The sequence below is a fragment of the Cryptotermes secundus genome, unplaced genomic scaffold (assembly GCF_002891405.2).
Source record: "Cryptotermes secundus unplaced genomic scaffold, Csec_1.0 scaffold43, whole genome shotgun sequence".
Classification (NCBI taxonomy): domain Eukaryota; kingdom Metazoa; phylum Arthropoda; class Insecta; order Blattodea; family Kalotermitidae; genus Cryptotermes; species Cryptotermes secundus.
The window spans coordinates 2,351,620-2,362,793 of NW_019723298.1; the positions used below are offsets into that span (position 1 = coordinate 2,351,620).

Sequence of the window (11,174 nt, forward strand, 5' to 3'; positions counted from 1 at the left end):
AAGTCATGAAATATATATTTTTTTAAAATTTATTGATGATATTGGTACAGAGTGTTAATATTCTTCAAAGTACTGTCCATGAGCATCTACACATTTTTTCCACCGACTCTCCCATGCCCGTTACGCCCCCTCAAAGGCCTTAACAGGAACCTCATTTAAAGCTGTTGTCACGGCTGCTTGGATAGCCTGAATGCTTTCAAAACGGCGTCCTTTGAGTGCAGTCTTGATCCTCGGGAACAGAAAGAAGTCGGCCGGAGCTAGGTTGGGGCTGTAGGGTGGCTGCGGCAGTTCGTCCGTCAACAATTTGGGGACCAACTTGGCGCACACCTTTAGCATGTTCAATTCGTCCATAACGATGCGATACACAACGGTTTTTGGAATGTTCAGAGTGTCGGCTAACAACCGGACAGTCATTCGATGGTCAGTATTCAACAAATCACACACGAGTCACATTTTCATCGGTTTGGCTTGTTGATGGCCGTCCAGAGCGGGGGTCATCTTCCACTCCTTCCTGGCCCTCCTTAAACTTCTTCACCCACCTTGTAACTTGCACATATGATAGAGCAGACTCCCCGTAGGCTTGCTTAAGCAGTTTGTGAGTTTCAGCAGCTTTTTGTTGAGCTTTGTGCAGAACTTGACCACTCAATGTTGTTCAAAAGTATCCGCCATTGCACGCCGTGACGTCGTCACAAAACACAGGTGCACTAAATCAGCGATACTGACGCCTCCGATGCTCGAGCAGACTGATCTTTGGGCGCGTTGTGAAGCTAAAGGCCTCCCCCCCAACCCAACCGGGTCCAGCACGCTCCGACCAGTAGGAGCACGGGAAAAAGATATATTTCATGACTTTTGGGACACACCTTGTATTACTATCACTCCACCCTACATATTTCTAGTAGCTTCAGTGTTTAGTTGCACTGCAGACTGTAAAGTTCTTAGCATGTGCTTGAGTGATTGCTAACTTGTGGAAGTTAGCCCTGGCATTTTGGGATGCAGAAATAATCAGATTTTCCTCTACTTCCCTTTCTTAATCCTTCAACATGGAAAATTAAGTATCATACTCAACAGCGCACTGAAGTAGTATTTCTTATATTCCCCTCTAATATTTGCACTGAAATGGTTGAACCTTCACATGAGATAATTCTTTACACAGAGCTGAATATGAGGTGGCATCAGAAAGTTCTCTAGAGTGTTATTGTTGTATCTGCCACGGTGAAAGAAAATGAGAGGGAACGCCAAGGTCACACTTCCAAAAGCCTATTGCATCCATCTGCCACGTGACACTGCACTGTGAACATGCATTGTTTTTACATGACCGCTTTTTCAACTTCATGTCTCATTTTGTCTGTGATGGGTGGCAAAATCAGACCAAGTGTCTGCATCAAATTTTGCATGAAGCTACAGTATATAGTATTGTTTCAATAAAATTTCAGTTTTAGTGTACAAAGTACATTTATTCCAATAAAAATCCTAATTTAATACGGTTTTCAATGTTAATACTGGGAACCCAAGTATTGTGGTTGACAAGACTTTCATTCAAGAGCAAGCATTTTGAAGTTCTACCTTAATGTCTTAGTGTGCTTATTTTTTCTACATGATAGATTATGGAACAAGAGAACATTTTGTGAACATCTGTATGACTGCTACATTTCTACTTAATTCAGTCTCAAAATGGCAATAAGATAATGAAAAATTATGTATCCCTCATTTCCTGAGTTACCTTTATAAACAAAGGACTTGGGTCTGAGCACAGACATGTAAAGAATGTGTTTGAAAACATTACTGCTCTGGAATGCAGTACATTTCTCTATTCCTGTTCAATGTGATCACAAAATGTACCTTGGCATTATGTAATTTAGTACAGTTATTTATGAAACAGCATATGCAATGCATTTCCTCATAAATTTCTTATCTCTACATACATATAGATCCCAGTATCATATTTATACCTGAATTTCAGAATTGCTCAGGCGGTACACAAAAACTGTCCATTCACGTGCAAGTGAGGAATCTACCATTTTACTGTGTAACAGATCTTCAATTCATATTATGAGAAAATTTACATTTGTGAACCTACTGATTTAAAGGGAGATTTAAGTTGGTTCATGTTCTTAAAATTGAGATGGCATCTTCTTGTTCAACAAACTCAATATTTTCATCCACTTACACAATTACTAGGTGGTTCAAATATGACTGGGACTGATTTTTTTGTAAACAAGCCGCACTGCACAGCAGCTGTGCGACCTTGAGAAAGTGAAGCCACAACCTCCACCCTCCCTCCTGTTAGGGTTAGAACTTGTTCAGTCCCCTCTGGGAGTTGCTAGAGTGATGAGTGAACAGAAGGTACCGCGGAGTGTGGAACAACGCATTGTGATCAAATTCCTCGTTGGAGAAAATGTCCCGTCTGCTGAAATTCACCACAGACTACAACAACAGTATGGGGAAGACTGTCTCTCACGGACCCGTGTGTTTGAATGGTGTAAGTGCTTCAGAGAGGGCAGAGTGTGTGGAGAATGAACTGCATGATCGTCGGCCGCGAATATCCGTCACCAAGCCAAAAGATCGTGCAGACGCACTTGTTCGTGAGAATAGGCACATCACTATCAAGGAATTTGGAGCAATGTTGTCCATCAGTGTTGGTAGTGTAGAAGACACGAAATACCACGCACTTTGATGGACGTGAACAAAATGGTGTGCGTGCAAGTTGCCAGTCGTCTCCTACAGCAGTTTGACGACGAAGGTGATGCATTTTTGAAGTCTATAGTGACCACCGATGAAACGTGGGTGCACTACTTTATTCCTGAGTCCCAGCAATCATCACGCGAGTGGCGGCATACCAGTTCTCCCAAACCCAAGAGACCGTGGAGGAGCCGTTCGGCAGGAAAAGTGATGGCAACGTTCTTCTGGGACTGGCAGGGGGTTATCCATGTAGACTTTCTGACAGATGCCAGAACAGACGATGCAGCTTATTACTCAGACCTCCTGGCAACAGACGCGAAGGGAAAGATCCGATCCAAGCAGAAGAGAGGTGGAAAGCGGGTAGCCTTCCTTCAAGACAATGCACGCCCCCATACGGCCAAAACAACAATGGATACCCTCCGAAAATTGAACCTTGTGACGCATCTGCCGTACAGTCCCGATTTGGCACCAAGTGATTTCTACCTGTTTGGAAGGCTCAAATCAGACTTGCAAGGCATGCGGTTTGTGGATGATGCCGTCATGCAGAATGTTTGGGAGTGGATACGCTGCCAACCACAAAACTTTTTTGAAAAGGGCATCAGGATGCTTCCAGAACGTTGGAGAAAATGTGCTGACTCCGGAGGGGAGTACGTTGAAGACTGACATGTGCAAGTAAGTGTTGGGCAATTTTGGTTTAAAAAAAATCAGTCCCGGTCATATTTGAACCACCTTGTACCTTATAGCAATTCGCAAGCATTCCATATCCTTTGTGAGGTATATATAATCAACTGCTAGAGGGGCGTGGAGATCAAAATTATCCTTCTCATTTGTAGTCAGCAGATTTGTGCATTAAACAAAACCCTAAGTAGGAAAACTAAAATAATTCATTAAGAAGAAACATGTTCTTAATTTCACTCAAAATGTGTTATCCAGAAAGTTGAAGAATATTCAGAATGCTGTATGTACAATGAAGATAATCTATTAAATTGTAAAAATATACCTATTACAATTACAATTCTAGTTGCTTATATCACAGAATTTTAAAATAAAAAACTACAGACAGGCTCATTCCTCCATTTTCAGCTTTACTACAGCAATATGCAAACATACAGATCTAACTGGAGGTCTTGTCTATGCCCAGTAAATTCTTCTATAAAGCCACTTTGTTGACCTTATATTGTAGGCATTGTTGAAAGTCATCTGATCCTAAGTTCAAGCAAATTCCCACAATATAAGTGCCATATATTCAATCCTGGGAACATAACAATGTGAGTTATGCCATAACAGACTGACTCCTGCAGGAATGAGAGCCATATAGTTCATTCTGTTGTGAATCATTCCATGTCTGTTCTTGTGATTAGTCAGTTATAAATTTACATCATGTATGTCATGTCTAACCATGGTTTCAGTCATAAGCAACTACCACATTAGTTACCATCATTTTCAGCAGGACAGTGCACCAACAAACACCACAGAAAATTCAATACTGCTTCCACAGGCTGTTTTAATGAGTAATCAGAGGACTATGATAATCATATTCCCTGGATTTGAATGTGTACAACTGATTTATAATAAAAACCAAACAGTCTCTTCAGGATGCCTGCTGGTGAACTGGGCACAAAAGATGCCCCACCTATTTGTTCTCCACATTACATTTAATTACTTGTAAATGGCATCACAAAGTTTTCATTACTTGTGACATACCTACTCATCCAGTGCATGTTCTTAAAATGTGCTACAAAAATGTCCATATAACATCTGAGCTTCTCACAGCAGTGACCATGAGGAGTACTATTGGGGTGTCACTCTGCTTCCATGGCTTACTCTTCAGCCTGAAGGTGGAGGCAGTACATTCCTCTGATGTCAGTAAACTTCTGCCAGGCTACATGGTGTCACATCCCACACAACAGTATCTTCAGAGTTTATATGAACTTGTACAATGGTACCAATTACTGTCATGCCTTTTACAGCTGCTCCTAGTCTCCTCGAAGTCTGTTCCACATTGTTACCCAGATCTGGGCTTGCTACCACTAATGAGCGGGCAGGAGTCAGAATAGTTCTGTCAGTACAGCAAAGGGCTATGGGCTGAAAGGCCCAGGTTCGATTCCTGGTAGTGCAAGATTTTTCTGTTCTCCACAGCGTCCACCCAGACTCCTCTCCAATGGAGACGCATAAAGCAGCTGCAACGTGAAGCTGACCTCTCAACTCTTTCTAGTGCCGAAGACAAGAAAGGTGGACCTATACTTCCGCTCCCCCATGACTATGTTGTGGTGTTTTTTAACTAATCAAGCACTGGGACAGCCGAGTGGTCTAAGACACACCGTCTTCGCTCGCTCGGAAGCTGGGATCATGGGTTCGAATCCTACTCAGGGCGTTGGTGTTTAGAGAGAGAGGGTTTGTGTATAGGTAGAGACCTTGCGACAAGCTGATCACCCACCCAAGGAGTCCTACCAAATGTCTACCATCTAGTAAACCGAAGTGAAATGGGGAGCCGCTAAAAAAAAGCATTAGAACAACTTTACCCTACGACTAATCTCATCATCCCCTGACTCACTTTCAATGCGTTATAACCCTGCTGTCAGATAATTCCAGAAATAATCCAAAAATATCCTCACCACTGGTACTTGCTCTTAGAAATTATATCAATTTTCATCTCAATGGTACTTGCAATGCACCCCAACACAACATCCAGCTCAAAATCAACGTGGAACTACACATATCCATATGTGCAGTTTATTTGATAGTGAAAAATAATATTAGGCCAATCTTCAAGTAGTCAGGCTGAATTTGTAAGGTAAATAAACAGCTTCAACATTTGAAGTAAAATATAAGATGTATTTCTAACCTATGAAACTTCATACTCCTAACAAATCACATTTATACATCACTAGAATCAACTTACATATCTCACCATGTCTTATTTGTAATGTCAATACAAACTGAAACTTGGCTATAAGTGGTTTTCGCGTCCTAATGCAAGACTATGCGTCGTCATCCCATGCATACCATACTGACTCGGTAAGATAACTTGCACGTGAATCACAATATTGCGCAATTCTGTCATAAAACACATGGAGACACTTCGTGTTATAGACGCTTCTGAGTACAGGTGCTGGCAGTCGATAAGAGATACTATTTGGGCATCTTTACGTGTTTCAGCAGCAAAAAAATAAAACAAGGTAATATTTCCGACTGCATACCATGTTCAACAGTATAAAGAATATGCCAAATCTTACAGCAAAGTAAATATTGATAGTTTAATGCAATTGTAACATAATTACAAAAGTGTATTAGTGACTAGTGACACGGGTTTGGATCAGTGAGTCAATTTATTGGATATTCACTAGTTGCAACTACAAACAATTATAACACATAAATAAAGTTTCCTGTGTATTTGATTTGTTTCATTCTGGTCCGTCACACTAACAATTATAAAGACAAAACAACTCCATCCAGTGTGACTACTGTAGTTTTTACTACTTGAAAACTTAACACCCTTACATATTTCGGTCGCTATAGACCATCATCAGAGGGACATCGATAATTTTTTGGAAACTGCTATCTCAGTGGGTGTTTTGAGTGTTAAAATACATATACATACAATGTTTGTAATGCACTATATATACAAAATACAACTTTTCCACAACTACAGCAGCTTTCTTGGTATATTAAAGTTTTTAAAACTTTGTTATTTAAGTTAAAATTTATAAACCAAGTAGGTTTGTTTCCCTTCTCCTATTGTCTTTCTTGACGGGGGCTGAAATTGTGCCGCCTGTCTCTCTTGAGGAGGAGATTCTGCAAATATATTATGGGTATTGTATTATTTCAGCGATCCTATGTATCTTATAGTAAGTAATTTTCTCATCTTGCAGTAGATGAGAAAATTACATACTATAACAAATATGTAGATGACATAATATAGTATAATCAAACAAAAATAACCCCCCAGTGCATCCTCGAACACTTCAGAAGACAACATAAAAACCTGCAATTCACAATAAATGAGGAAGTAAACAACCAAATAGCCTACCTGGACTTAAACCCATTTAACAGACACAGACAAATAGAAATGGAAATATACAGAAAACCCACAACAACAGACAACAATAAATAATAAATCATGCCACCCTAAAGAACATAAATTGGATACACAGACTTTTTACACTACCCCTTGAGGAAAACGCTAAAAACAAAGAATTAAGTACTATTATTAATATAGCACCAAATAATGGCTAAGACATCACACAACTATTAACAAATTTAAACAAAAGATAAGTAACCCGGATAATAAAGACAAAAAAGGAACAAAAATGGGTCACATATACCTAAACACGAAATTACACTTGAAAAATCACAAAACTATTCAAAAACACTAACATAAAGATAACCTTCAAAACAACCCACTAAATAGGTAAACTAATAAATGAAATTTTGAATTGTTTCATTTTGGTCCGTTACACTATCAATCACCAACTACCAATAGAACCTCCGTCGAGTGTAACAATATATATTCTTGTCACCATTTCCTCACATTTGCCTTACATGTTTCGGCTCACAAAGAGCCATCATCAGAGGCATCCACAACAAAAATATGGAAACACTTGCACTGCTCAACAATCANAAATGAAAAACGAGAAACAAACCCTTACGAACAAAGTGGGATATACAAAGTAACATGCCAAAGCTGCCATAAAGTATACATCGGCCAAACTGGTAGAAATCTAACAAGAAACATAAGGCCGGTCGTCCACTGGAACCGTATTCGTCCGAGTAAATCGTCGCCCGTATACGGCTGAATTCGGCCGACTGATCCCATGATATGTAAAGGCCTTGCTACACGTCTACTGCACATGACGTACTCGGCCGAATGCGACCGAACACGGCCGAGTGACGGACGGATCCCATTCAAATGGGATCAGTCGTACGTATTCGGCCGACTGTACACGTGCAAGGAGAAATCTTTGATGGATACTGAGAAACTAATAAGCCTCGTACATGAGAATACGCCACTGTGGGATATGCGAGATAAGCAATATCACCACCGTGACGTGCAAAGAAAACTTTGGTCGAGAGTTGCAGAGGAAATGGGTGTTGAAGGTAAGTGAAATAAAAATTGTGTTCGATATCACTTATTACAACACAATTTTACAATAACAAAGTACAAGCAACCCTGAAATATACTGTACCTAAGCTACTAAGTTGTTGGAAATACTTTCAGTCGTTCACTTCTTCTGCGCAAAAGAATGTCATAAATTGTTCTCGAATGGAATAAGCAGCATTGACACTACGATTCTCGCCGAGAGAAGAATATCTATTCCTCGACTGTGTTTGCTGACAAGTGAATGAAGCTACTGGCTCTTCTCCTTCTTTTTCAATTATGATGTTGTGCAACAAGCATATGCATTTGACAATGTTGTCAACATCTCCAGGCTCTTCAATTTCAATACTTGTTTGCAGCAGTCTCCATTTACTGCTCATTATTCCAAATGCACATTCTACCACTTGCCGAGCTTTCGAAAGGCGCTTATTAAAAATTGTTTGTGATTGTCCAAGTTTTGACATCGGGAATGGCCTCATCAAGTAGGTTTTTAGTGGATAGCCCTCGTCGCCTAAGAGAACGTAAGGTACCTTAATGTTTGTTCCTGGAAGAGCTGAGAGACGTCCAACACCCAGGGCTCCTTGTTCAAGTTTCTGGGAAAGGCTGGAATGCGAAAAAACACCACCGTCGCTCTCCTTGCCGTAAGCCCCGACGTGAATAGCTAGAAATCTGTAGTCCGGACCAGCTACAGCTTGTAAGACGATTGAAAAAAACTGCTTATAATTTCTGAACATACTACCCGAATGCCGTGGATTCTTTATCCTCACATGCTTGCCATCTATGCAGCCCACACAATTCGGGAATTTCCATTTATTCCAAAACCCTTGTACTATAGGCTCCACTTCGTCTTCTTTGGGGAAAGGAATGTGTAACACGTGCAAATTATCCCAAATTGCTTCGCATGTTTCCTTAACTATTCTGCCAACGGTCACGTCAGAGATTCTAAATGAATATCCTAGTGTCTTGAATGAGCAACCAGTTGCCAAGTACCTGCAACAACAATGCACAAATAGTACAAATAGTATATTATCGGTCACAGGTACACAATTTTTTATTTGTCATGAAATTGGTTTATTTATATCCAAGCAATTACTTACTTTTATCCATTAATTGTTGCTATCTATTTATGATTTTGTTACTTCTTGTTTGATTGCAGTTGGTCTAGTAAAAAAGAAATGGCAGGGACTAAGGGACGTTTTTCGAAAAGAATACAACAGAAGTTTACAAGGAAGGAGCGGAGACGAGGCGCCTCTTGAGTGTACTTCGTCATGGCCACACTTCCAAACCCTGCTATTTTTGAAGGACACAATTGAGCATCGAAAACTTCAAGGGAACATTTCACCTTCAAAAAACACAGCATCACGCACTGCTGAATCTGGATGTGTTTCTGATACATCACATGACTCTTACATTGACAATGAGTATGCCCCTTTAGAGCATTCCGCTCATGGTTCGCAAGAGTCAACAGATGGTTCTCAGCCTTGGACTGCGTGTGAAACCATGGATCCTCCGCCCACCCCAAATGTCACCAACAGACGCAAATTACGGTCAAATAAAAGTGCTGACCCATTTCTCCAAATAGAGAAGGAAAAATTGAAATTGTTTGCTGGAAACGCTGCTGCGAAGGAAGACAGTGATTACCAGTTTCTAATGAGCCTCCTACCATTTTTAAGGAATATCCCTTTCCACCGAAAACTTATAGTTAGACATAAACTGCAACAAGTTTTCATTGAGGAAGAACAAAATACTCTTCCAAACGTCAGCAATTTCACACAACCAGCAAACAGCGAGTCCCTTAATCAAACTGAAAGGGAACCCATGCAGACTGTGGCGTCTTACCTTTCCAATTTCACATAAAACGCAACTGGAACATCTTGAACAAAATTATTTTTCACTATTCCTATGTATACTATGTTGTAAACTGTAAACCTACGTGTATTTTTCCGTTCTTGTTCAATAAAAATGTTTGTAACTCAAAATGTGTACAACTTACCTTAATGTTAAAGCCAAACGCTCCTCAGGTGGTATAACTTCTCTGAAATTCGACCATTTCGTTATTGAGGGCTGAATAGCCATTAAAGTATACTGAAATGTCTCCATGTTCATCCTATAGTAGTCGCAAAATTTTTCCCCGTTTCTCTTCAACTCCTCATGTAGGTGATGGAATTCTCCCAGAATTCTTCTTTTGATTAATATGGGACTGACCCAGTACTTCCTTCGCTTTCGCTGCATTCTTCGCCTCACGAGATATGGATTTTCCAGGAAATACAGATCATCATCCATTTTGTAACAACAAACACGCGGTTCACTGGCGATACAAGGCCACACTGACGGAGCGGCACTGTGTCGGATGTAATTCGGCTGCAGTGGACGAGGTTTTAAATCGGACGACCTGGTCGGCCGTATACGGGCCACGGAAGATACGGTTCCAGTGGACGACCAGGCTAAGACTAAACAAAGACGAATCAGCATTTGCCCAACACATACTAAATAAACACCATCAGTACGGACCAATGACAGTAATCATGGAAATGATTGAGAAAGCCAAAAATGGAGGTATCATGAATATAAAAAAAAAGTACTTCCATATATATTGCTTTAATAAGTTCAGTAAATTGACAGAAGAACAAAAACATACAAAAGAAAGTAATAACCAACGTAACATGTTCGACCTCATAATACAACATCAGAACACGCCCACATTAACGTCACAGACACAGGAAGTAAAAATTATGCGGCACAGCACTCTCTAGAACAGTAAAAACAACTCGGGACAATACCAAGGTAGGACGAAACAACAAAATCCTTAAAATATATGTATACATATACACACAACAGGGTCGCTGAAATAATACAATACCCATAATATATTTGCAGAATCTCCTTCTCAAGAGAGACAGGCGGCATAAGTTCAGCCCCCATCAAGAAAGACAATAGGAGAAGGGAAATGAACCTACTTGGTTTATAAATTTTAACTTAAATAACAAAGTTTTAAAAACTTTAATATGCCAAGAAAGCTGCTGTAGTTGTGGAAAGGTTGGATTTTGTATATATTGTGCATTACAAACATTGTATATGTATGTATTTTAACACTCAAAACACCCACTGAGATGGTAGTTTCCAAAAAGTATTGATGTCCCTCTGATGATGGTCTATAGCGACTGAAACATATAAGGGTGTTAAGTTTTCAAGTAGTAAAAACTTCAATAGTCACACTGGACAGAGTTGCTTTGTCTTTGTTTCCAGTGTATGCTTACACTGTTGTTGCTAGGTAACAGATCTAAACAATGACTGTTCCTCTGCAGAGATTTCCCAATCCGTTTCCTGGCAATGGATTTTTTTTTGCACAGGAACTGTCACATTCCAGATATCACTGCATTACAGCACACATAAAGTC

At 40.0% G+C, this 11,174-nt stretch overlaps 2 protein-coding genes across 2 annotated transcripts; one reads left to right on the forward strand and one right to left on the reverse strand.

Annotated features, from left to right (window-relative positions):
* Window positions 1–7,479: 7,479 nt before the first annotated feature.
* Window positions 7,480–9,863, forward strand: LOC111861669 (transcription factor Adf-1-like). Its single transcript, XM_023846425.1, has 2 exons — window positions 7,480–7,776; window positions 8,934–9,863. Exons 1-2 carry the CDS (start codon window positions 7,494–7,496, stop codon window positions 9,632–9,634), a joined length of 984 nt encoding a protein of 327 aa, XP_023702193.1. The 5' UTR covers window positions 7,480–7,493; the 3' UTR covers window positions 9,635–9,863.
* LOC111861667 (protein ALP1-like) lies at window positions 7,771–10,669 on the reverse strand. Its single transcript, XM_023846424.2, has 2 exons — window positions 9,771–10,669; window positions 7,771–8,767 (listed from the first exon to the last, which is right to left on the reverse strand). The coding sequence occupies exons 1-2, from the start codon at window positions 10,247–10,249 to the stop codon at window positions 7,894–7,896; spliced, it is 1,353 nt and encodes a 450-aa protein (XP_023702192.1). The 5' UTR covers window positions 10,250–10,669; the 3' UTR covers window positions 7,771–7,893.
* Between the last annotated feature and the right edge of the window lie 505 nt (window positions 10,670–11,174).

Excerpts from the sequence above, each read along its gene's own strand:
- LOC111861667 (XM_023846424.2), bottom strand. The coding sequence starts at position 10,249 with ATGCTGATTCGTCTTTGTTTAGTCTTAGCCTGGTCGTCCACTGGAACC. Across the intron at positions 8,768-9,770 it reads CGTTTGGCTTTAACATTAAG|GTACTTGGCAACTGGTTGCT; the intron begins GTAAGTTGTACA and ends TTGTTGTTGCAG.
- LOC111861669 (XM_023846425.1), top strand. The coding sequence starts at position 7,494 with ATGATATGTAAAGGCCTTGCTACACGTCTACTGCACATGACGTACTCG. Across the intron at positions 7,777-8,933 it reads AGAGGAAATGGGTGTTGAAG|TTGGTCTAGTAAAAAAGAAA; the intron begins GTAAGTGAAATA and ends GTTTGATTGCAG.